The sequence below is a fragment of the Delphinapterus leucas genome, chromosome 13 (assembly GCF_059928025.1).
Source record: "Delphinapterus leucas isolate spDelLeu-1000000601 "Yukka" chromosome 13, BTC_Dleu_Yukka2, whole genome shotgun sequence".
NCBI classification, from domain to species: Eukaryota; Metazoa; Chordata; class Mammalia; order Artiodactyla; family Monodontidae; genus Delphinapterus; species Delphinapterus leucas.
This window is the reverse complement of record NC_143141.1, coordinates 32046472-32071636: the sequence shown is the minus strand read 5'-3', so window position 1 is coordinate 32071636 and position 25165 is coordinate 32046472. Positions and strand designations below refer to the sequence as shown.

The window sequence follows — 25165 nt, the reverse complement described above, 5'->3', positions numbered from 1 at the left end:
ACAGGAAAGATTTTTCCAGTGGGCCCTAAGTAATGTGGGTGCAGAAAGTTCCTGGAAAGACCCAGAAGAAATTGGTAACTACAGCAGTGTCTCCAGTCAGGGAAAGGTGGGAAATTTACATTTCACAGTGGTTAAACAAGATATTTAAATTAATTTTTTTTTAATTTAAGGGCTTGCGCAGTCACAGGTGAGTGTGGCCAGGGCTTCTGCTTCACAGACAGTGAGAGGATGAGCCAAAGCTTGAAGGCAAAGCTTAACATCCATCTACACTGGCAGGGTGGCTCGCCCAGGATCACCAGCAAGCCACAGCGAGCTCAGGGTCCTTTACCCGACAGTACGGGCTGGGGTTGGGGGTGGGATTTTTTTAATGCGTAAGGAGGGAGGGCGCTGGGGCACACGGAACTTTGGAACTTCGCGGGGTTGGCTGCGCCCGGGAGGCGGTGCCTGGGCTGCGGGAAGAAAAGGCCCGGCCAGTCCGGCCCCGCCCTGTCCAATTTAAGAGACCTCGCCAGCAGCTGCGGCCGTTCCTGGACAGCAAGGCTCGCTCCCTTATTTAAAGCAGGTGTCCTCACTCGATTCTCGCGCTGCCCACACAGCCCAGAGGCCCCCGGCTCCCCTTTCTGCGCCCGTCCGGGCAAGGGCCGCGCCATGCCCAGCCCCGGGCAGCGAGGCTGCCGGCCGCCCGCTACCTCGGGCGCCCGGGTCCAGCGCCCGCGCTTCAGCTGCTCTCCCGCGCCCGCGTCTCCCGCGCCCGCGTCCCCCGCGCTGCCGCGCCGCTCGGCAGGCCCAGGCCCACCCCGTGCAACCGGACGCCTCGAGTCCTCCTTCTCTGTCGAGGCCATCCTGGCCAGACCCGACCGCCGTGCGCCCGCCATCTCCTCTCTGTCTGTCTCCGTCGGCGCTGCCGGGGGCCTCTGGACCGCGCCCGCCCGGCCTCCCGCTCCGGCTCTGCCCGGCGCGTGCCCGGCTACGTGGCTGCCCGCCTACCTGAACGCGGGGCTCGACCAGCGGTGCCCCCAGCTCCCGGTGCTGCGGCTGCGCGCCGCCCACTTTTGCGGCCTCCAGGGCCTCGGCGTCACAGGTACGAGGTGGCGGACGGCCGCGACGGTGGGCACAGGGTAGAGGAGAAGTCCTCGAGTTTGAGAGCCACACACTGTTAGAGTGGGTGGAAACGCTATGACCCTTGAGCGTGCCGTTGATACCGGACGGAGAGAGGGACCCAGACCGGGTGGGAGGCTGCCCGGCCCGCCGCTGAGGTGGGAGAAGGTGTGTGTGGTGTGGCGGGTGCGGAGCGGGAGGTGAGGGCGGGCCAGAGGGGCCTCGGAAGACAACTAGGGCCAGCGCAGGGCTGCAGGGGGCCCAGCCCCGCGTCCCTGGACGAGGGATTGGTAGAGGCCCTTGCTCCCTCCCACACCCGCTTCGGATAACGCTTAGGTGGCGCAGGCTCTTCCCCAAAGCGGCTCTCGTCGCGAACCCAGGGCCCGGTCTTAGACGGGAGAAGCGGATGCTGCCGCTGGTACCCTCCAGCGAGGAGCTGTTGGGAGTTAGCCGACGCGGTTACGGCTCTGCGCCTGCTTGCTTATAGCTCTTAGAGTGGTACCTTGGGGCTCTGGGCCCTGGAGCGCAGTCACTTAAATCCCAGCGAGACTTTAACCATTGAGGTAACTTTCTCCTCTAGCATTAACATCCATCTACACGAGTTTCTGCCATCTTTGGCTCTCTGGTTCATGCATCCGCGTGGTTCCCATGAAGGAAAATAGAAGCAAAGTTAGTGCAAGCCTTATTGACCCAAACCAAGATCCTTGTAAGACAATCTTACGTGGTTCCTACTTCCTGGGTTCCCCCCATCCTGCATCTCCTCAACTCCCTTCAGCTGGCATTTCTCCTAACCATGTGGGAGAGAAACACTGGTCTCCCAACCCCATCCAAATTCGTGCCATGAATAAGAGCCACAGCCCTCACTCCAAGCCACCTCTTTCTAACATCCCCACACACCTGAGGTTTGAATTGCAGTTTACTACTTTGTATATGGTTGTCTCATTTTCAAGTTAGTTTTTGCATGGGTATTACATCCACACAGTTCAAACTTCAAAATGTTAACTGAGATATAGTATGGAGAAGAGTTTCCTTTACCACTCCTGTCCCCCAGCCACCTGGTTCTCCCCACCCCGCAGGCAGCCAGACACCAGTTTCTTTATTCTTCCAGTGGTATTTTATACCTGCACACACGTATATATGTGTGAAAATAAATACATATATACATACATACACACACACACATTCTTCTAACCCCCATACTAGACACACTGCTCTGCACCTTACTGTTTTCACCTGACCGTGAATCAGAGATTTTTTCCTTGTAAGTCCATGCAGAGCTTCTTTGCCACAGAATGGTCCATTGTAAGGATGTACCATATTTTAAATCTGGCCCCATTGATTATTTTTCATAGTTTTCTATTAATGCTTATGTTTATGGTAAGCCAGGTGAGCCCAGTGGTTTGGGTCTTGGGCAGCCAGGCCTCACTCCCTTCACTGGGGCAGTTTCGTTTGCCAGCCCTGGAGCCTCCCCAAGGCTAGTGGGAGCCGAGCAGTCTTAGCACTGCACTTGCCAGGCCTCTGTCTGGAACACTTCCCTCCAAGCTAGCCCAAGGACTTACTTCCTCACTCCTTTGGAGTTATGACTCAGGTACTGACCCCTGGCAGACCAATCTCCATCTCTGCTGGCCCACAGCTCTATGAGCTGAAAAGCACCCTTGTGTGCATTAGAAAAGGTCACCCCCTAACTTCAAGCTGGCACAACACCTTGTCAGGCAGGAAGAATTGGCCTGTGGAGAGTGGTCAGAATTTCAGACTCCACTTACCCTCTCAGCTGGGTACCTGTGTGCAGGGCACAAGCTATACATAGTGGCCCTGTTCAAGTGTCAACTTAGTGAGGTGCCTACCTTTCTAAAGATACAAACTATCCCCCCTCCACTTCCCACACACTTAACCCTGTCCTTCCCTGCTTTATTCTTCTCACTAGTGCTAATCCTTTTCTGACATACTCAATATTTTACTTATTTGCCTTTTTTTTACTGTTAGGGATTTTCTGTTTTGTCCTGGAACCATGCCTGAAACATAGTAGACATTCAAAAAGTTGAATGAACAAAAAGGATGAACCCTCACTCTTTGTTCAGAAGCAGGTCTCTCCTCTGCTCATCCCATAGGGTTTTCCTGAAGTAGCCAAGGAAAGGAAAGGAGAGATGGAGGTTTGGCAGCTCCTCTTAGGGCCAAAGATTATGCCACTCACTTGAAGAATAATGGAGCCCGAAGCAGTCTCACAACACTGGCCCTTCTTTCTCATTTGTTTTACTTCTGCGCAGTCTCTTCCCACCCTGCCTTCTTGCTGTATTACCTGGCCAAGGGTAAGACAGGGCAGTGGAGCTGTGAGCTTGTTCTCTCTCCTCTAAGATGAGAAGCTAGGGGGTTACTGGCTAACCTCTCCTCCTGCTAATTGCTCTTCAGGCTTGGAGCTGGCTCACTGCCTAGGCCTCTGGGGTCCCCGCAACTGGGCCCAAGCTCAGGACCTTCAGGACACTGAGAGATCCCAAAAGAGGGTCCGAACCATGTTTAACTTGGAGCAGTTGGAAGAGTTGGAGAAAGTGTTTGCAAAACAGCACAATCTAGTGGGGAAGAAGAGAGCCCAGCTGGCAGCCCAGCTCAACCTTACAGAGAACCAGGTGAGAGCAGGGACTCCTGTGGGGCCCGGGCTGCACCAAGGGACAGATACTACTCTCTCAAAGACCCTGAGTTGGGGCTGGGAGGAATTTATAGGCCTTCATCCTCTGTGCCATGCCGATGGGGGAGACAGGCCCTAACCACTGGCACACTCCCTTCCCTATATGTTGAGAAAAATAGTCCTATTTGAAATCACATTATGGAAACAACACATGGTGTTAATCTAGAACTTTATAATGTAATGTCTCCATGCTAAATAAGGAGCTGACAGTGAAATTAAGTAGGTATTCAAGGGACTAAATATTAAAAATAATAAACATTCCCTTGACCTCATATTCCCCTCTGGCTACGGCATCATCTCTCTGCTCTTTTCAGAGGCAAACCTATCAAGAACTGGCTATGTTCTCTGTATGTCCTCACCTCCCATCTACTCCTTAACTCATTGCAATGTGAATTCTTTACCTACCATTTCATTGAACCTTCTCATCAAGGTCTCTAATGTCCTCCATGTTGCCAAAGTCAGCAGATGCTTTCCTTTCCTCATCTTACCCCACCACTCAGTACAGTCAACCACTCCTTCTCTTATGAAATACACTCTTCTCTTGGCTTCCAGACACCACATTCTCTTGGTTTTTCTCCTGGCTTTTTGGTCCTTTCTTCTTGGTTGCCTTTGTAGGCAACTCTTCTCTTTGTGACCTCAAATTTTCCTCCCTAGCTGATTTAATCTATCCCCATGGGTTTTAAATACTATCTGTAAGCCAATGACTCCCTAATTTTTATCTTCAGCCCACCTCTCTTTCCTGACTTGTACATCTAACTACCTTCTTGAGGCCTCCACTTGGATGTCTTGTGGGCAGCCATTTTAAACTTAAGTCAGAACCTCAATTCTTGATTTTTTTTCTCCCCATATCTCTTCCTTTTCCCACACGTGGCACCACTGTCCACCCAGTTGCTCAAAACACTTAGTCATCCTAGATTCCTCTTTCTCTCCCACTTCCAATCCATCAGCTGGCCTTTTCACTTCTACCTCCAAAATACAACTGGAATCATTTCATTTTTCTCCATTGCCCCCAGTTCCAAATGGAACCGTTTTTCTCATCACACAGGGAAGGGAGCGTGCAGCCCCAGCTCTCACTGGATCCCTGCAATAGTCTCCCCAGCTATCTCCCCAAATCTGTTTATATCCATTCTTCACACAACTGCCAGATGTGCAGTTTACTTGACATGTAAATAGGACTGTGTTGCATCCCACTTAAAAGCTCGAAGTTGACACTTCTAACCCATGGCCTTCACAGTTTCCCTTCCTTTGCTTTCCCCTCTCAGATGTGCCTGCCATGCTGTCCTCCTTTTTGGTCCTCAGACGCTCCAAGCTTGGTTCCCCTGCCCTGGCTTGCTTTTTTCTCTGTCCCCATCGGGCTGGCCTCTCATCCTCTGAGCCTCATCGTAAGTGCTGGTTCTTCAGGGAGGCTCAAACCCCTGTTCATACCCCCTTTTGTGTTTATACGTTTGTTTCCATGTTTGTTATTAGTCTCCCTCCACTAGACTATGAGCTCCATGAGGGCAGAGATCATGCCTCTACTGCTCACTATTATCACCATCACCTAGGGTGATGCCTAGTTCATATCAGGAGCTCAATAAATATTTGCTGAGTGAATGAGTGGTGACTGGAATTAGAGGGAAGGGTGTGCTTCCCTTAGAATGAAGAGTAAATTTTGACCAGAGAGGAGTAGGGACTGTGGGAATGGGGGAAGCAGTGGGAACTGCTGGTCACATTCTGATCTCTTCTCACTGCCTCAATTACAGGTGAGGGTCTGGTTCCAAAACCGCAGGGTTAAGTATCAGAAGCAGCAAAGGCTGAGACTGCCAGCTGCATCTGCCATGGCTGCCTCCCCGGATGAGCCCTCCAGCAGCTCCAACACCACCATCCAGAGAGAAGACGCAGAGTCAGGAGTGGACAGCTGAGGACTGGGACAGAGGCTCAACCCAAGCTGTTTGGGCTAGTTCTTCCTGGGGGCACCAACTGGACCTCCCTGTTCCAATTCTTAATGAAGAGCTTGTCAGGTCAAAGGGCATCAGGGGAATCCGAACTGTCAAGCAGGGGCCCCCCTTTCCTATATCTACCCCTGGGAGCTGTAATAATGCAAATGGTCATGGGTACAGACTTTGGCCTTCAGCTGTGTCCTTGGCTAAGTTACCGAACTTCTGAAGTTTTTTTCCCCACCTGTATAATGGGTATGTTGATAACGTAGACCTCCCAGGGCTGAGATGATGTCTGTAAAACACTTATAGTGTGCCAGGCTCAGTACTAAGTGTGCAGTAACTATTAAGGCTTATAGGTCCCCTTCATCTGTGGGAGTAATACCTCACCCCTGGCTTCTCCAGGGATTAATCTTTGCCTGGCCTGGCTGTAGACGAGGGAGGGCCTCCTTGAATCAGTACATGGGCCTAGAAGACTTCCCCATTGGAGATGGTGGAGTTGAGAACAGAGAAGGAAGGGCAGACCATTTAGCCCATTTCCTCTCACAGAACTTACCAAAGTTTTCTTATTTTGTCTGAACTGTTAGCACTCTCAGAAGGAGCTCAGGCCCAGCTGCCTCCGTGGAGCAGACATGCTACCCTGAACACCATCTTTTTCCGTCTAGCTACTTGACTTGACCCCCTATCCATCTTCATACAGAGAGATTTAACTCTGCCTTTGCCAAAACTGGCATTTTGTCATAAACTCTGCTGTATTATTATTCCCCTGCTTCACAACCAGTTCTCATGGCTCCCATTCCTTCCCAGGAATCTACTCAGTTTCTTTCCAAGAAGCGTAGCTGATAGCCTACTCTTGTGAAGCCTGCCACCAATATTTCCAGAGCTAATTTCTCTAGCACTCCACATTCCCTGGCGGGCTTCCGTTGAGGGTATTCATTTAGAATACAGAATGACTTCTGGGTGTTGAGATGAACTGGTGGAAGGAGGACTGCCCTGCCACCTGGTGGTGAGAGAGGGCATGGTCCACACTGCTCTCCAGAGTTTTCTGAGGGAGGGAGGAAAGGCAGGGAGCCAGGGGTGGCTTTGGGAAACCACCTGCCGCCAAGGCAGTTGACCATCGCCTCCAGGACCAAGCTGCAGCTGGAGGGAAGCCAGGGTCCAGCTTCAAGAACCCTCCTGTTCCTGTCTTCGGGGAAATCCTTCCTAATGCTGGACCCAGTCAGCTCTATTAAAGGAACACAGCTACATTTGCCTCTTCCAGGAACCATCGGCTCACTTTTTTTTTTTTAATCACCAGCAGTGACCTATTCAGCAGTTACTGGGCTCTATCAAATCCCTAAATGTCACCATGAGACCGCAGCAGATGCAGACACAGGTCCCTTTTCAAGTAGCACGGAATCAATTGGAGGACGAGAGAACAGACATGGTGGTCAGGCCTGGCTGTGGGGACAAATGTTCAGGTCAGTCCTGAACAAGAGAATAGGTCCCTCTCCTGTTGTCAGGACAATGAGAATCTGCAGACTCACTTCTGCATACAATTTCACGGGTCCTTAGACCCTCCAGCACCCCCAGGCTACAAGGTCCCTACGCCCTGAAGAGTCTGAGGAAGACACATGTCCAGCTTGATCTTTCGTAGGACAGTCTGTCCCGCTGCCAGACTGCCTACGGAAATAGGAAATCTTGCGCCGGACTTTGTAGGATGGATAGGTGGGGTAAGCTAGTTCTTCCCTTCACGTTGGGGGCCAGAGAGGATAGCAGTAAGTCAGCCCGTTGCTGTCCCACCCCATGACTGGGTCCAGAGAGCGCTTTACTCAAGACGGACCACTGGGTGGCAGAGACAACAAACACAAACGTGAACTCGGATACAGGTACACAGATCAAAACTACACGCACACACAAGCTCTGGTACTGGCCACGAAGATAGAGACAGAGGCAAAACTGCGCAAAGGCAGGCCCAGCTACACCCAGTAAACGAACTACTTAACCTACAGATACATAAACCAAAAAGATCCAAATTAAGACCGGCTAGCGCGCAAACCCTCGCAGCCTCGGGGACGCTGACGCTGGGGTCGGTGCCAGTGAGGGGCGGGGCCTCCCGGGTCGAGGCGGGGTCAAGGGTCAGCAGGCGGAGGTACGCCCAAGATGGCGGCCTCCATGTGCGACGTGTTCTCCTTCTGCGTGGGCGTGGCGGGCAGAGCCCGGGTAGCCGTGGAAGTCCGCTTCGTGAGCAGCGCCAAGGTGAGGCTGCGGCGGACCGTGCCGGGGTCCCCCCACCCGGCCCGGCCTTGGAGACAGCCCCACCGGACCCCATGCCTGGAATCTAGAGGCTCCTCTGCCGCTCGGGCGCTGCGGCCCGTTCCCGGCTCGGGGCCCGGGGGCTACCTGTCCCCGCGCGCAGGGTTCCGGGGCGGTCATGCGGTGGGCCCAAGCCCGCTGAGTTTCCGTGTGCGTCACCTGCCCCCGTGGAACCGGGCCTTTCCGCCAGTGGGGCCGGGGAGCGCCAGGCCGGGGGACATTACTGCTGGGTCCTGGGAGCTGTGGGCGGGACGTGCTGGGCAGGGGGAGCTGCAGTACAAAAAGGCCTGGGTCCTCAGGGAACTTTTTGAGTGAGATTTGGGTGGGGGTTGAGGGAAAAGGCCAGGACACTTCACGAAGGGGCTTGGAGTGTTAAGGAGTTTGGACCGAAGCCCGTAGTAGCATTGAAGGGTTTAAATCAAGAGGGTGACGTTTTGTTGTTTTATTATCGTGTTTTAGAAGTTCATTGTAGAAAAAAAAGCGCATGTAAGGAAAGAGAAGGTAAAACACTCAGATTCTATATTTGTGCAAATATGTGCATATTAAAACTGTATTTTTAGAAACTGCTTTTTGATGCAGCAGTAAATATTTCAATATCAATAATGCTACGTATTAACTTTTAAGAGTTGAGTAATAGTCTGTTTCATGGGAGGACCACTGTTCACTCAACAACTGCTCATTTATGGACCCTTATGTTGTATCTTGTTTTTTATCCCTGAGGTCAAAGATATTGGAGCTCAGTGTCTGTGCACACATCCTTTTGTTCTCACCAGCACTGAGTGTTTTCTTTCTTGGATATCTTTGCTGGTTGATTTGTGCAAAACGATACCGCTTTGCTCTCATTTATATTTGTTTACTAATGAGGTTGAACAGTTGGTCATGTGTAGTGGCTGTGTGTATCCTTGGTCCTTGCCCTAGATGTCAGCCTTCTAGTCATCTGTCTCCTGCTCTCAACATCATCCTACTCATGCAGTTCCCGAACCCAGCCTTCCATTGTCCTCTGGAGTGTTCCTCTCTTCCCGTGGTAAATCAGCTCCCATATCCTTGGCCTCCTCAGCTGCCCACAACTCCATCTCCACCCCAAGGCCTCCAGTGCTCTTCATTGGCTCACAGTTTGATGGCGTCTCAGTTCCGTCGCTCCTAGCCTGCAGAGATACTCACCTTTACTTTCACTTCACCCCTCTCTCTCAGGCCCCTCCTTGTTTTACTTCTTCCCTCTTACTTCATCACTTCAGCCACTCTCCTTGCCCAATTGTCCTGTCCTAGCCTTCTATCAAAACCCCAGCCCTGGAAGAATGAGTTGGCTTCCCTCTTCATGCCTACAACATCTGCTCCTGCAGAAGAATCACATACCCAGACCTGCTGACAAGATGGCTTATCCTGGGCTTCTTGCCTCTACATTCATAAAGTGAGAGTAGTTTGTGATTTTTTTTTTCCTTTATGGTATCTTCCTTAGGTTACCACATCAAAATTATGCTTGTTTGTTTTTTAATAGCGAGGCTTTCCATTTTTTCTCTGTTATTGAATAGTTTAAAGAGCACAAGAATTACTTATTTGGTTTGAGAGAGCTCGCTCATGAAACCATATAGCCTAGGGGTCTCACATGGGGGTAGTTTTTGACCACTTTCTCTGTTGCCTCTATGGATATTGGCAGGAATGATTTCCAAAATCTTACCAATTGCTATGCCAGGGACATGACCAGTCAGAACAGAAACCTGACCAAATATGGTAGATGTCAACCAGGATGCTGTACTAATGCACGTCAGGCAGGTATTGGCATTGCAAGTCTGTCTTGGCTTTCTTCCTTTTGAATTCACTTTTGGCACTTGATATTTTTCTGGAAAATAATTTAACAAAGAATTAATTTACTACATAGTCTTAGATATTTTGGTACAATCTTTTTTTTTTTTTAAACTTGAACTTTTCAAATTGGAGATAAACTTTGCATAGTTTGTACCCTTTCCATTCAGGTTCCGTTCTCTCCAGTCTTCTTGGTAATATGAATTAGAGTTGTTTTTCTTGAAATACTTTATATGTTTGGGGGATAAGTGGTTTCATAGACGAACAGCTCTGATTCTTCCCTTTGCTTTACTAAATATTTCCTACATTTGGTCCTCCAGAAGGAGGGAGAAAGAGATCAATATTTATTCAATATTGAGATTTGAGATTGTCAGAAGTAATGTGGATAGCTGTCCATATCTTGTTGTCCCACAGGGGAAGGCCAGGTTTTCATTTTGCTGGGTGGATCCCAGGGGCTACTAGGCATGGAGGTGGGCTTCTAGAAAGACAACCAGGCTGCATCCACGGCTTTGCGAGTGGTTTTGTTCCAGCTGCCCCACTGTACAATATTAGAGCTCCCAGAGTTATTCACAGGATTGAGATGTGTGGCTCATGGGGTGCTCAGGGCCTGTCCAGGTCTTTACATCCTGCTGCTGATTTTGGGAGGTGCCCCTGTCTATCCAGAGTGCCAGTGCTAGAAGGAAACCGGGAGCTACCCAGGAGGCAACGTGACAGCACATTTCACTGCTGTGTCAATCATTTCCTTTATCTCTCTTTTCATGACAGTTCACTGTTGGCAGGGGCACCACTTCTCTGTATAGTGGGAGAAAGTGCCCAGCTGGGCCAGTAACTGCCTAGGTTCTGAAGCTGTCTCCTGCGTCCCTTTGCACATTTGAGAGATGGCAGTTCAGCAGTTTTCTCATCCTTCATCCTGTACATATCCACAGTGCTTTAGACCAGTATTTCTCATTTAATGTGCATATGAATTGCCTGGGCATCTGCAGCTGATTTTAACAATGCAGATTCTGATTCAGCAGGTGTGGAGTGGGGCCTGAGATTCTGCATTTCTAACATCTCCCAGGCAATACCCATGCTGCCCAGTCCATCACTTCACTTTGAGTAGTAAGGAGCTAGAGTTCATGAAATTCCTTCACCTGTGTTATATCACTGCATCCTGGAAACTACCTGGTAGGTATTATTATAATACCCACTTTTCACATGGTAAACATGCAAAAAAGTGAAGCAACTGGCTCAAAGTTTCACAGCAAGTTAGCATTAGGACTGGTGCTAGGATTAGTCATTCCTTTCAGTGTAACACCTGAGAACTTGTTGGGTACCAGGTACTATGAATGCTAGGTGCTGTTGAGTACCCAGCTGACCAGGGAAGAAGAGCGTATTCTCCTGCATAGGCCTCTCCCTCCCGTGCTGTAGGATTTCTATGCAACCCTGAGGAGCAGCATCACGACCAGGATCCTGGAGGGGCATGTGGGTGACTCAGAGAAGGCCGCCCTGTACCAGTTCCTAGTACTGGAGACTCCAGCCTGCTGTGAACCTTGGCCCTGCTCTGGCCATCCTAAAAATTCTCTGATTAGTCTGACATGGCTGATGTGGTGGCTCTCTTCCCATCCGAGGCCCTCTGCTCTGGACAGGCTGGTAGAAGTGCGACTGAAACTGGACAGAGCTGCACTTCCAGAGGAGGCAGTTATGGAGGGTGCCGACCATGCTCCATGAACCCTCCTGAGGCAGAGGCCTCTGATGCGAGGGAAGCACGTGGGGGTGAGGAGCCCTTGAAGCTATGTCCTCTGTCTCTTCTTATGGCCATCCTATTCTTCTCTGCCCTCTTAGGGAAAGGGGTTGTTTGCCACACAGCTGATCCAGAAGGGGGAGACCATATTCATCGAACGGCCCCTGGTGGCTGCACAGTTTCTCTGGAATGCACTTTATCGCTACCGAGGTGAGCACATCTCACCTACTCCTGAGGGCTGTTGGGCCCAGCAGCCTTTGCGCATGGAAGAGAGTACATACATCCCTACCGGCTGCCGTCTCTAGGACTCCAGGTGTTGGGAGGAAAGTGCGTCTTCCCTTGGAGAGCTGCACCTGAGAACCATGCCTCTGTCTAATCTCAGGCCATTTGGGGCTGTGAGCCTGCTGCAGAAAGGTTCTTCCAAAGTGCTCCTTGGGGGAGGACTGTCACTCAGGTGGAACTCAGTGTGGCCTATACTCTAAGGTACTAGATGTCGTGCTGAAGGGCTCTGTGCCAAAGTGGAGCCCTCTGCCAAGAGGAGACCCCATGCCCCTTGGTCAATAAAGGCTGTTAGGGGCCAGAAACAAATAGGACGCTCTTAGCTTTGCCAGTCACATGCTTTTTTCACACTTTTCTTGGGCTAGAGAAAAATCTGTGAAAGGAGGGTCACTCGGCTCCAGAATGTGGGGAAAGCCCAGTTTGGGGGCTGGGTGGGGAACCCCATAGACTAAGTCCCATCAAGAAGCAGAGAGAGTCTGCCGGGAGGAGTGGGGACTTCGGAGAGGGAAGAAGGCATCATCTATAATGCGTGTGAAATACATTCATTTAACATAGTCATTCATTCACTCACTTCTCATACTTTTATTGAACACCTTCTCTGAGCTAGGTGCTATATTAACCCTGGGCATATTGCTGTGAAAAGGACAAATGCGGCCCCTGCTCTCAAGACACTTAATTGTCAACATCTGGCTCTCTCCCCCAGCCTGTGACCACTGCCTTCGGGCACTGGAGAAGGCAGAGGAGAACGCCCAGAGACTGACTGGGAAACCAGGCCAGGTTTTGCCTCACCCTGAGCTGTGCCCTGTGCGCAAGGACCTGCACCAGAATTGTCCCCACTGCCAGGTGAATATCCCTGGGGGCTAAGCTGAAGTCCTCTCTGGGGAGACAGGAGTGAGGACAGACTTGGTCATGGCCCTTGAGAGCCCGAATGTAGGGAAAGACATGAAAAAGACATTACTGTGCCAGTTTCGTCCTCTGTTCCAGTCCCATTGTCTAGAAAATAGGCTTGGTGGGAGCTTGCCCTCTTCCTAGGAGCCTGGCAGGGGCCTTTCCCAGTACCTGAGAAGCAGTCTCTCCTTCCCACGTTTTTACAAGCCTGGGTCACGTGCCCCTCTCACAGGTCTCCAGAGCACTGTATGCTTTTTCATCTCACAATACCACTGACTGCTGCTTAGGGGCTATTTGTGGAAGGAGTACAGTTAGAGGAGGTGAGACCACATGGGTGTCTGTGCCTCACCCCACTGCCAGATCCTAGGGTGCTGACCTCCACCTCCCCCAACAGGTGACGTACTGCAGTACAGAATGTCTGCTAGCCGCAGCTGAGCAATACCATCGGGTCCTGTGCCCAGGCCCCTCCCGGGATGACCCCCTGCATCCTCTCAATAAGCTGCAGGAGGCATGGAGGTAGGTAGCATTTCCTCTCTTCTTTCCTTTATCCTTCCCTCCCTGCCTGCCTTCCCCACGCTTAGTGGATGCAGCCATCTTTGTTAAGTTACCACCCCCTAGATTTTTCCTCCATTCTTAGGGCTAAACTATCACCCATTCCCTCTGCCTTAAATCTGAGCCGCCAGTCCTACCATTCTCAGCATTTTACACACTCCCAGGAAGAGCCCCATGAAGCCCATAGGGATATAAAATCCTGCCCAAGTCCTTGCCAATGAATTTCTCTCTTTGGTTATAAATGAGATTGGTAGGAAAGATTCTCTGTAGTAATCAGACTGGGCTTCCCTGAATTCAGCTACTGGGGAGGGAAGTTCTAGGCCAGGAAAGATTCTCTGTAGTAATCAGACTGGGCTTCCCTGAATTCAGCTACTGGGGAGGGAAGTTCTAGGCCAAACCTTTTTCTTTCTCCCCAGGAGTGTTCACTACCCCCCTGAGACTGCAAGCATCATGTTGATGGCCCGGATGGTGGCCACAGTGAAACAGGTGAGCCCACCTGATCTTCTCAGGGAAGCTGACTCCGGCCTCATTCAACCCTTGGCCTCAGTTTTCTTCTCACCTTAACCCTCTGGCTTGGATACAGAGTTCCTTCTGGGCTTCCCAAAGGAGAGCTGCTTGCTGTGTAAACCTTAGGAGTAGCTAACCATAAATCTAGCAGGGGACATGGGGGCTCATCTTGCCTGTGGTCTGTGATCTCTGGATGACCTCCTGTGCAGCAGCAATTCATACATAAGCACCCCCTTTTCAGGACTGTGTCTCTCAGATAAAGCGAGAGAAGCCACTCTGACCCCTTTAGTGTTGTTGCTCGTCAGCCTCATCCTCCTATTTTCCCAAGTGTCGTGAACTGGCTAGCTTGGCACCAGCTGGGAAGATGGTTGGGTGTGGGCAGGGTGGGCAGGAAGGGTCTACTTAGAAGCTCATGTGTGATGGTGTTTCTCAGGGCAGGGGTTTTAGAATGACAGCTTACTCCTCTCACGTGGGCAGGAGCGGCAGTAAAGAGGAGGGTGTCCGTGAGTCCATGTCTGCACATGCATGCGTGAGCATGTGTGAACCTGACCCTGAAGTATATTTGTTCACTGCAGGCTAAGGATAAGGATCGTTGGATCAGGCTCTTCTCCCAGTTCTGTAATAAAACCGCCAATGAGGAGGAGGAAATTGTCCACAAACTCCTGGGGGACAAATTCAAGGTTGGTCTCTCCACCTGACCCTCCCACCCGCCCAGTAGCCTGGGGATGTCCATGGCTACCTAAGGGAAGCTCCACATTTGCTGCCTTCCCAGCCACAGGAAGAAGTTAGAGCCTGGGTCCAAAAATCTGTTCAGAGACTTGTATTCCTGCCGCTATTTAACTTCATGACCTAATGTGGACTTAAAATTGGGAAGTGGGGTGATGACAGAGGACAGAAGGGCTGGGTGCCCTGATGTGGGAAGGCAGGACCCCGTGATAGGATAGCAGTGGGCGAATCAAGTGTAACGGAAAGTGGAGGGCTGGGGGTTCCACAGGGTCAGGGAGCGGTGTGAAACAATTTTAGTTGCCAATGTACTGAGCACTTGCTTCAAATCAAAGAACTATGCATTCTCCCTGAGAATAGCAGACTTCCATGCAGGAGCTGCCTGAAGGTGGAGGTAGGTGTGTGAAAGGGCGCTGGGGTGGGCCTTCCTGCACTGAATCTGAGGAAAGGAGGGGGAGGGTCAAGCTGGTCTGGAGGCTGGGGCAGGGAGCCTGGAGGGTGGTGGTGAGGACAGACATTCTAAGCCAGGCTGCCTCCGCCCTGCTGGTACAAGGGCTAGAAAATAGGGAGGAATTTGGGGTTTGCTACCCTGGGTTGGAACAGGCCAGTAGACTGCCAAGTCTCTTGGAGATAAGGATTTTGTGGCTTTCCTTTGCCCCCAGAGAAAGCTCGGTCTGTAGAGCTCGCCCTTTTCCTTCCCTTATGTGGTCTTATGGGCCCTGCCTGGGTGCTAATGGGAAATCCCCAGGGATGCACGTCTCTCCCTGCTTCCCCTAAACCAGGGCCAGCTGGAGCTTCTGCGGAGACTCTTCACAGAGGCCCTTTATGAGGAAGCACTCAGCCAGGTGAGTGTGGGGAAGGTGGGACCAATGGCCTCCCAGTCACTCCAGCACTCCAGGAGCAACCAGGTCAGCGTCTCCTACCGGGACAGCTAAGCCAGAGCAGATCTGGTCTTCTGGAGTTGGGATGGGACTGACTCACAGCAAACTTCCTCAACAGGAAGAAAAGCTAGTGGCTGTAACCTGAATGCTCTTCTCCCTCTTTCCCCACAGTGGTTCACTCCGGATGGATTCCGGTCTCTCTTTGCTCTTGTTGGGACCAATGGCCAAGGAATTGGGACCAGGTTAGGAGAGAATGTTCCAGAGCTGTTGGACTTGTCCCTCAGGGCTGGGGTGGGAGATTGACTGAGGAAGGTAGCCACATCTCTTTTCAAGACTAGGGTGGGGCAGGGTGTGACTCTGGCCAGAATGCTGGACTAAACTCAGTGGTGGGGGTCAGAAAGACTGAGTCTTGGGAGCACTTAGTCTGTTGGGGAAGGACACACCCACCCACCCCCACCCTCCCCCTGGAGAAAGAAATGGACTTAACTTGCTTGGAGTGGGGGAGCCCTGTGGGCTAGGCCTCCTCCTCTCCAACCATGGCTGCCTGGGACCCCCAGCTCCCTGAGCCAGTGGGTGCATGCCTGTGACGCTCTGGAGCTGAAGCCTCAGGACCGTGAGCAGCTGGACGCCTTCATTGACCAGCTGTACAAGGACATCGAGACAGGTTGGTGAGATGGAGTCTTGGCCTCACCCAACTTTGGAGACATCCGTCAGTTAGACAGTGGACACAGTCTTCCCCCAGGGAGCTCTGAGTTCGTGGTTGGGGAAGGTAATCCCTGTGTGCCTATGGGAAGCTTCAGATCTGTTTGCAGGACATACCCAAGAAATGGCTCCGCGATCCGTGCGGAGGCTTGATGCTGGGGGTGGGGGAGGGCTGGACAGTAAGGTGGTACCATTTATAGGAAAGCAGGGGTTGTGCCTCAGAGAAGCAATTTCAGGTAAAATAGTAGTGATTGGGTGGCAAGACAGTGGAGCCAGTGCCTGTCCTTATTAGCCTAGTTTCTTTTTCCCACCTATAAAGTGGATGCAATAACATCTGCCTATTACTGTCTTACAGCAACTGGTGAGTTTCTTAACTGTGAAGGATCTGGCCTCTTTGTGCTGCAGAGCTGCTGTGAGTCCCGGCATTGAGAAGGGGTAGCCTCACAGCTGCAGTTCATCTCTCTTGGCCCCTTCGGGGCTGGTAGAGTTGAGTCTAGGAGTGGGGTTAGGGCTGAGCTTCCTGGGGATTTCCCCTCAGCCTTCTCCTTCTATTATTTTTTCATTCATTTATTGGACTCTTGTGCCTTGATATAAAACCTTCCCGTGGGCTAGGCCCAGTGCTAAGGCAGGGCACAGAGCTCTGATTCTTGCAAAGGGAAGCCTGGGTTTTGCCCCACCACTGCCCTGTGAGCTTTGGTAGGAGAGTGTTTTGATAGCCCGGGAGGAGCTCAGGCTGGAAGGCAGTCTCATCAGCACCTGATGGAGGGGGCAGAGCCAGCTCAGACTGTTGTCTTTTCCAGATCCCAGCCTCCCACCCTCTGCTCTCCTCACTGCAAAACCTTCCTCCCAGGCTCTGGGGGCACTACTCCTCCCAAACTAGGCTCTCACAGGGCCTGGCTCAGCTGTTACCAGACATCCAGTAACAGACAGGACTGAGTTAAGTGGCCTGGCACGGGCATCCCTTTCACAGCCCTGTCCCTCCGTTTGTGAGACACTGGCAACACATCTGAGGATCAAGTTGACCAGTGAGGAGAGAAGGGGCAGTCATGGCAGGAGGGGAGGGGAGTGATGCGGGATTGCATTAGTGCCTGTGCTCTTCAGGAAAAGAGCACTGGACAGGGATATAGGAAACTGGGGTCCCAGGACCTGCCTAGCCCTAGCAGGGATCAGAGAACAAGGAAAGATGGGACCCAGTGCTCTGCACAGTTAAGGCTGTTATTTTTATTAGTCAACAATCCTCATTACCTGCCTCTCATGACCCAGGCAACCACAGCTGTGTCCCCAATGCAGAGACCTCCTTCCCAGAAAACAACTTCCTTTTGCATGTCACCGCCCTGGAGGATATTAAGCCAGGAGAGGTGAGGGGGCCAGTAGCCGTCGGGGTGGGTGGGCAGTGGGCCTTGCAGGTTCTCTCCAGGAATTGGGAGCAGCAGTGGCTACAGTCCCAAGTTCAGGCTGTTGGGTTGAATCCCCACATGCTCCAGGACATGAGTCTTCCCCATGAGTATACTCTAACCCCACCCCACTTCAAAAGATAACTCCAGAAAGCCTCAGAGCAGTGTTTCAGAGACAACTGTGTGCCTAAGTTCTTGTCCCCAGCTATCTTTTGATCAAGGAATCTGCAGCATCTAAGGAAGCAGGACATGGCCCTTTGTGGCTTGGACTGTGGGGTACTAGTGTGGGTGTGGGGTCCTGGCTCTTGGAGCTGTGCACGGAGCCTGGCTGAAACTTCTTTCAGGGCAAGTAGCTTCACACCAAGATAACCTCTGCCCCAGCCACAGACCTTGGCCATGGCCCAAGGCCAAGCATAGCCCCCTGTCTCAGACACAGATTGTGAAATCCTCATAGTGGCCTCTGCTGTGAGCACAGGGGAATGGATCAAGGTGACCTGCGCCTTCGCTGAAGGGCAGCTCCGGCTCCTGGGGACGGGGCAATGGTTGGACATAGGGCAGAGGTTGGGGAGGCCCTAATCCCATCTGTTAGAAGCACAGACTGTCAGAGCCCACCTCTCTCCTGCCCGTTAGGAAATCTGCATCAGCTACTTAGACTGCTGTCAGCGGGAGCGCAGCCGCCACAGCCGCCACAAGATCCTCAGGTGCCAGCTGGGGGTGTGGTGGGAAGCCGGGCTCTGGGCTTCTCCGTGCTGGTGGCTGCCTGACTTTGTACCCTCACCATCATCCCCCCCACCCTCTGCAGGGAGAACTATCTGTTTGTCTGTTCCTGCCCCAAATGTCTGGCAGAGGCTGATGAACCCAACATGACCTCTGAGGAGGAGGACGATGAAGAGGATGAGGAAGGAGAGCCGGAAGATGCTGAGCTGGGGGATGAGATGACTGATGTGTGATGTCATCCTGCCTGGAAGTGGTCCTACCCCAGACCCTGCCAGAAGAGGGGACCTTCCCCCAGAGCAGAGGCTTGGAAGGAACTCCCACTCCTGTTGCCTGCTTTCCCCCCATGCCAGCTCTGTTTCTTCCAGAGGGTAAGACAGGCTGGACCCTAGGCCCTCCACCTCCCGCCAGACCTCATGCCCAGGACACTGCTGTTGAGCGGCTCAGGCTCTGCGCTGTCACTGAGCCTCTCAGAACTGGCCTCCCCCTGAGGTATGGGTGTAAGTGGCTGGAACCAAGGTCAGGGCCTAACAGTGTTTCTTCCCCTTGGCCCCATGGCCCCACTTACTCATCCACCTAAGGCTTCACCCTTCTCAACTCACTGTTGGTGGGGTGGTGGTTGGGTCACAAAGTGGCAACCTGCGAACAGCCTGACTCCATTGAAGAAGAGAGGGGGTTAGACACCCTTACCCTCTTCCCCACTAGCACAGCTGGGAGAGGCAAGAGGGAGGAACTGGGCCTCCAGAGCACCTTCTCTAAGGCTTTCTGTGGGGGACACTGAACCAGGGGCATTACCTCCCTCTGCTCACCTCCCCACACCCACCATTTAGACATCCGGGGAGTAGAGAATCTCCCCAGACCCCAGAATCTGTCCTTATGCCTTGCCTCTCAGGCCCTGGCACAGTGGCTGGCCTCACAGGGTGTGGAAGAGGTCTCTGCCTCCCTTGGGAGGGACGTCATGACCCCTTCCTCCCACCTTCCTCCCACTGAGGACTCTAGCAGCATGGCTGAGTTCTGGGGGATGAAAGGCCTGTGCTCCTTAATTTAGGATGTCCTAGAATCTTTTAGAGCATGGGTCAGTGAGGGGCTCTCTTAGTCTCAGTCTCCATCTTTAGGATCATTTAGGAACACTGAAGTCTTCCAGAAACCTAGGAGAGCTAGGCTAGATACTCAGATTAGCCCTGACTCTCTCCCTCTCCTCCCCAGATTAGCACTACCCCTTACTCTTGGGTTGGAAGCTGTGGAAATTGTAACCTATCACCTGCAATTCCTTTCTGCCTACCTTTCCTGAGGGGCTGCCACATGCCCCTGCTGAGGGATCCCAGGGAGGGCAGGTGCCGCCCCACAGGCCCTTTCCTGCATCGTGAGCCAGGTGGAATCTGCCTGTCTGGCCTATTGGGTTCTTAATCCTTCACAGTAGCCAGCACCCCCTCCTCCCCACCTGCCCACTGTTCTCAATAAAATATGAGTGGTGACAGGCCTTTGCAGGAATGCTTTGTGGAGAATGGCTTGACAAGCTGCTCCAGGAAGGCAGCAGTCACACGGGTGGTGCAAAAGTGCATAGGATAGAGCAGGTGACTGCAGGAGATGGGAGCTGCAGCTCCCCAGTTTGGGTTCATCCCTGGTCTTGCCTATACTCTACTCTGCTGTGCAAATGTTTCTAAAGTCCAAGAGCAGGGCTCTTCTGAGGTCCAATGTGGATCCTCAGTACCAGGCTACAAGATGAGGCTTTTGCTCAGGGACTGAACTACAGCTTCCCAAGTTTTTGAGCAGGAGGCTGTTGTGATCCAAGATTAGCAATCTGAGCACTGGTCCTAAAGGACCTTGGGCAAGTCATGTATCCTCTCTGGGCCTCAATTTCCTCCCTTCAAAACAAGAGCATGGGACCAGATAAGTGTTTGAAGGCCCCTCCCACCCCTGTGTACTTTTACTCTAGGACACAGTTACAACCCTGATGAGAGGCTTTATTGCTAAAAAGTCAGTGAGGGTTTATTATGTAGTCCTCAAACACCAGCTCCTTATACCATTCCAGCAACTGCTGTGAAAGACCCTGGGTGGGGAGGCTGAAGCCAGGTGGGATGTGACAGGTCTCAGATGGCTCTCAGACCACCTGCTGTTGGCCCCTTTAGTTCCAGACCCTAGCCCATAAGACCTGGGGCCTGGGTCTTGCCTCTTCCCATAGCATGAGACACCTTAGGAGCCCAGGGGAGGGAAGGCCAGTGGTGTGTCTTCCTTTAACTTAGCCAAGGCCCAAGCCCTTTTCCTCTGCCTGGCTCCCCCAGTCCCCAAATGCTATCCCCAAGTCCCAAACAGCAGAATTCCTGGATTTTCCCCTTCCCAGCCCAGAGTTGCTTATGGCTGGAATGTGGGACCAACTCTTCTACCAGAAGGTCCAGGGCGGTTGCAGCAGCTCAAAGGTGGGGATGCTGGTGACATTGACTGGGATGGAAATGATGGCCCATGGCAGCCCATGCTGTTCCAGGGAGCGGCGGATCATGTAGCTGGGAGAGCACGAAGAGAGGTGGTGATGGTCACTTTCCTGACACCCCATTCTGCCCCACTGTCCCCATCACTCTGGGAGCTCCAGAGCCTGAGGACTTTTTTGGTCCTCCAACCAGGGCATCCCAAGATGAGGCTTGTGGGTAGGGACTGGTGATTGCCCTTGACCTCCCCGAGTCATGGCACCCAGCCTGGTGCTGATACAGCCAGAGACAAAGAGCCCTCACCCATCTCGGCCAAGCAGGAAGAGGGCGGGGATGTCAGCTGTGCGCTGGGTACTGTCTTGGATCATCTCCACGTAGAAGCTGTCATTGTCAACTGCGTTGTCAGAGATGATCACTGCCCGCCCACCATGCTCCTGCACCACCCGGGTCTTGGAGAGGAAGGAGCAGCCCCTGGAAGAGGTGGTGATGAGACCAAAGGAAAGGCAGGGTCCTAGCTATCCATTCCCCAGACCACCACCCTGGGAAGATGAAAGGAGGACCTTGGAGGCTTTTTGATAAAGGCTCACAAGTAAATGGCCAAAGGCTTGGATAATCTTAAGATGTTTCTTAAAGACCCTTAAAAAGATGAATTATTTAAAAGCAGCTATTTCAAAGCATCACCACCAACATTGATCTCAGAATCTACCCTATGCCTGCCTTCCCCTTGTGCCCACGCCTGTCCGCTCCTTACCCCCTCTCCACCAGAGCGATCTGGTCCTGGATGAAGAAACCGTTGCTGAGTTCCCCGCAGGCCTCTGAAGGTTCAGCAGGGACAAGGTGAATCTGCTCATACCTTGTGTGCTGAAAGACATTTAGACAGGTGAGAGTGTGGGGAGACACACCTGCTTTAGGACTGGGCCGACCATCCCATCTTATCAGCTTCTCACAAAGTGTGAGGGAAATGAGGAACGATTTCTGTGTACTGGACACTTGAGCATTTTTACTTAATTCTCACAAAGGCCTGTCTAGTCCTATCCCACCCTGCCTTTCCCAGACATAGGAAGGGAAGTTGGTATGGACCCAGAGAGGGGAAGTAACTTGCCTTGAGTCATGTAGTTCAGAGGTGGAGCTAGCAGAGCCCTTGGTTTTTCACTACTTCGTGTCCCTAAGAAGATAGCTTTTCCCTCTGTGGTGCCCAGGTCTGTATTATACCCAGAGGAATAGCTGGAAGCCCTTCCTGGCTCTGTAGCCCCTGGAAGACAGCTGGATTCTGCCCCCTTCTCTGTCCCAGCACTCAGGTATGGGTTGAAGTGATGAGGGTCACCTCGGCTTAGTGCGGGGAATGTGGAGACAGGATCAGAGATGAGGGGGCCTCCCTGAACTTACAAAGATACCACCAAAGTCCTTGGCAGGCGTGGCAGTAAAGATGTATCGAATGTCCCCAGGACTCAGCACTTGAAAGTACAAATAATCATGGATGCGTAAGCCTGAAAGGTAAAATGTACAAGTGAGAAGGCTCAAGGGAAAAAAGCTGGTTCAGGTTCAGATCATGGACCCCATGCCTTCAACGGGGCTGGTTAAGGTCTGGGCCCAGAGACCCAGCTTCAGCCAGTTGGGTCCTGCAGGTGGGTAGGATAGATGGTCTCTGCCCTGGAGAGGATAGAGTTGATGCAGACAGAGTTAGTAACCCCAGAGATTTACAGCTGCTGCTGTTGCTGCTTACACAGGTGAGCCGGGAAGACATAGCTCCAGTGTTAACCTCTCTGAGGATTAATTCATTCATCTTTGCTCTGAAGCAGACTTGGGAATTTCAAGATGGAGATGTGGTAGCCTGCGTACAAAGCAACTCTCACCAAAACTTAAAAGTTGACTCTGGTTCCACTGCCATCCTCCTAGTCCAGCCACTATCATTTCTTGTCCTGGCTGTTGCAGCTTTTTAACTGGTCTTTTTTTTTTTTTTGCGGTACGCGGGCCTTTCACTGTTGTGGCCTCCCCCGTTGCGGAGCACAGGCTCCGGATGCGCAGTCTCAGCGGCCATGGCTCACGGGCCCAGCCACTTCGCGGCATGTGGGATCTTCACGGACCGGGGCACGAACCCGTGTCCCCTGCATCGGCAGGCAGACCCTCAACCACTGCGCCACCAGGGAAGCCCTAACTGGTCTATCTTAGCCTCCATTTTTGGTCCCTACGGTCCATTCCCCCAATAACTGCCAGGGATTTTCTTAAAACATCTTAAGGCAAATATCATGTCACCACTTCAATACCCTTCAACAACTTCCCTTTGCACTTAAAATCTAAACTTAACTCTGGTCTGCAAGGCCCTGCTTGATCTGGCCCTCCAACTTCATCTCTTCCTATGTTCAAGCTACACTGCCCTCCTTTCAGTTTCTTCACATCTCCAAGGCTTCTTACAAGTTCCCTCACCCTACCCCCACCTCTACCCCTTTATATGGCTCACTTCTATTCATCTACCAGGTCATAACTTAAATGTCACTTAGGGAAACCTGCCCTGTGACTGCCCTCCCCTTATGCCCATTCAAAATATACTTTTTCTCCAATGACACTTCTAACATCATTTGTAATTATACAGTATTTGTAATTTTTTGTTTATTGTCTATCTCCTGCACTAGGACAAGGGCCTAAGTTTGTAACTTCATTCAATACTGTATCCACATTATCTAACATAGTGGCTAGGAGACAGTTGGTGCTCAAAAAGGTTGTTGAATGAATGAACGGCTATTTCCAGCTCTACTGTGTTGAGGAAGGGAATTGCCAGAATAACCAGATATTTCTGGGGTGTGGATCTCTTTAGCACCAAAGTCTAATGATTTACCTGAACTTGAGTCCCTGGTTTCCTTAGCCCAGAGAGACTGAGGAATGTGAAAAGGTGGAAGCTGCTGCCACAGGTCTGTTAGTCAATCAACAAACTATCAAGTCGCTACTGTGTGCCAGCGTTGGGATGGATTGTGGCTTTTGCTGTCCTTTTCTACTGTCCAAAATCAGCCACCCGGTAGAGCTCCACTGGCTTGGCACTGGGCTACATATATGGCCTTTTATCCTGGGAGTGAAGACTTCCCATCGGGTACAGATACACTCCCAAGGAAGCTTTCCTGGATTAGCACTAAGCTTCCCCTCCTCCCCACATACATCTTTGCCTGGCCTTTGCATCTGCTGATCTGTGTAAATCAAGTGTAGGTATACACATGTGCTCAAGTACGTATATGTTTATGTTCTCGTGTAGGTGCAAACAAGTTGGGTGTGTACGTATGTGCTAGTGCCTGTGAACCCACGTGTAGCAATGTGTGGCCCCGTTTATGTATGTGAGTGCTTACGTATCTCCAGCTTGTAGTATCGCTAGTTGCTCCTTGTTCCTCGCCGCCTTCGCCACCTAAGTCAGCGCTAGTGGGGGTAGAGGGAGTCTTACTTCGACGTGGGGGGCTGAGGACTCACAGCCCAGCCTCAGGCCGCACACAGTTCATGTCCCTCGGGAACCACTACCCACCCACTCCAGGCGCCCGTTTCTGAACCTGCCCTGCTCCGAATTCGCGGGGTCCCCAAGGTGACCCGTGGACCCCGGCCCGAGCCGGGCTTAAGCTGGACCGCCAGCCCCGCCCTGAAGCGCAGCCCCGCCCGTTGCCGCTCACCGTGGGCCGCGACGCACGCGGGGAGCCAGAGCACGAGACAACACCAGCCCGCGGCGCCGGGGACCATCTCCAGGGCCCGGCCCGGCGCCGCGCTTCCTCCAGCCGCCCTGCTGCGCGTAGCTCGCCGGACTTCGGCCTGACAGCTGCTCTGGACTCCCGCCCCCAGACCCGCTCACGCCGCTGGTTGGCGCACCGGAACGAGGCCCAGGGCCGATTGGTTCTGACGCCTGCTCGTGTAGCCACATTTGTCGCCCCTGTGCCCTAGCCCACTTCCTATTGGTGGAGAGAAGTGGGGCCGAGGGCTAATTTGTTTTTAACTCTTGACTGCAACTGCCGTCCCTGCCCCAGCATTTCTCTGATTGGATTCGACTCCGCAGGACCTCGCTGGCTGGGGGGGCGGGAGAACTGTAGGTGGGAGACCCGCAGGACTCGCCTCAGCCGCGGAAAGTCTTGGCCAATCAGCTCGTGCGGTCTCGGCCGGATCCTCCCTGTGGCCGCTTCGCAAGACGACGATTTACCTTCCCCTAGTTGTGTTTTCCTCCTTCCCATCCCCTCTTTGGGAAGGCATTCGTCTAGCGCCCAGGTGGTCTCCGGCGACCCCTGCCTAGTTCTACCGGCGCTTGCGCTCTCATACAGTAGGCTCTGGGGACATAGACTGATGTACACGACCCTCGAGGAAGCTCTGGCCAGTGCCGAGCCAGAAAACGAGCATTGGGGCCAGGTGCCCGCGCCTGTTTATCTACCATTTACTGTACAACTGTGATTTTGGACACCTAACCTCTCAGCCTCAGTTCTCTCATCTGTAAATTGGGCATGATTTCAGTGCCATCGCGATAGCGTTGTGAGGGTTAAATGAGCTCACTTACGTCAAATGCTTACTTAGCAAAAGCCTGTTCCGCAGTCAGCGCTCAATAAATATTTGCGTTTATTGCATTCCTTGGGCTGG

At 52.3% G+C, this 25165-nt stretch overlaps 3 protein-coding genes across 3 annotated transcripts; 2 read left to right on the top strand and 1 right to left on the bottom strand.

Moving 5' to 3' along the window:
• Nucleotides 1–345: 345 nt before the first annotated feature.
• On the top strand, nt 346–5679 carry NOTO (notochord homeobox). Its single transcript, XM_022561280.2, has 3 exons — nt 346–1081; nt 3505–3719; nt 5521–5679. The coding sequence occupies exons 1-3, from the start codon at nt 649–651 to the stop codon at nt 5677–5679; spliced, it is 807 nt and encodes a 268-aa protein (XP_022416988.1). The 5' UTR covers nt 346–648.
• Nucleotides 5680–7816: 2137 nt separating this feature from the next.
• On the top strand, nt 7817–19632 carry SMYD5 (SMYD family member 5). The gene is made up of 13 exons (XM_022561337.3): nt 7817–7932; nt 11614–11722; nt 12495–12634; nt 13074–13195; nt 13648–13717; nt 14314–14418; nt 15244–15306; nt 15514–15584; nt 15900–16006; nt 16400–16456; nt 17308–17402; nt 18069–18139; nt 18241–19632. The coding sequence occupies exons 1-13, from the start codon at nt 7837–7839 to the stop codon at nt 18386–18388; spliced, it is 1254 nt and encodes a 417-aa protein (XP_022417045.1). The 5' UTR covers nt 7817–7836; the 3' UTR covers nt 18389–19632.
• Nucleotides 15810–24373, bottom strand: PRADC1 (protease associated domain containing 1). The gene is made up of 5 exons (XM_022561339.2): nt 24220–24373; nt 21962–22062; nt 21327–21436; nt 20879–21046; nt 15810–20653 (listed from the first exon to the last, which is right to left on the bottom strand). Exons 1-5 carry the CDS (start codon nt 24284–24286, stop codon nt 20533–20535), a joined length of 567 nt encoding a protein of 188 aa, XP_022417047.1. The 5' UTR covers nt 24287–24373; the 3' UTR covers nt 15810–20532.
• Nucleotides 24374–25165: the final 792 nt, after the last annotated feature.

Coding starts and splice junctions, on each gene's coding strand:
- NOTO (XM_022561280.2), top strand. CDS start 649: ATGCCCAGCCCCGGGCAGCGAGGCTGCCGGCCGCCCGCTACCTCGGGC. Junction 1,082..3,504: donor CCAGGGCCTCGGCGTCACAG/GTACGAGGTGGC, acceptor ATTGCTCTTCAG/GCTTGGAGCTGGCTCACTGC. Junction 3,720..5,520: donor TCAACCTTACAGAGAACCAG/GTGAGAGCAGGG, acceptor CCTCAATTACAG/GTGAGGGTCTGGTTCCAAAA.
- SMYD5 (XM_022561337.3), top strand. CDS start 7,837: ATGGCGGCCTCCATGTGCGACGTGTTCTCCTTCTGCGTGGGCGTGGCG. Junction 12,635..13,073: donor AGAATTGTCCCCACTGCCAG/GTGAATATCCCT, acceptor CTCCCCCAACAG/GTGACGTACTGCAGTACAGA. Junction 16,007..16,399: donor GTACAAGGACATCGAGACAG/GTTGGTGAGATG, acceptor ACTGTCTTACAG/CAACTGGTGAGTTTCTTAAC.
- PRADC1 (XM_022561339.2), bottom strand. CDS start 24,286: ATGGTCCCCGGCGCCGCGGGCTGGTGTTGTCTCGTGCTCTGGCTCCCC. Junction 21,437..21,961: donor AGGACTTTGGTGGTATCTTT/GTAAGTTCAGGG, acceptor AATGTCTTTCAG/CACACAAGGTATGAGCAGAT. Junction 21,047..21,326: donor ATCGCTCTGGTGGAGAGGGG/GTAAGGAGCGGA, acceptor CACCTCTTCCAG/GGGCTGCTCCTTCCTCTCCA.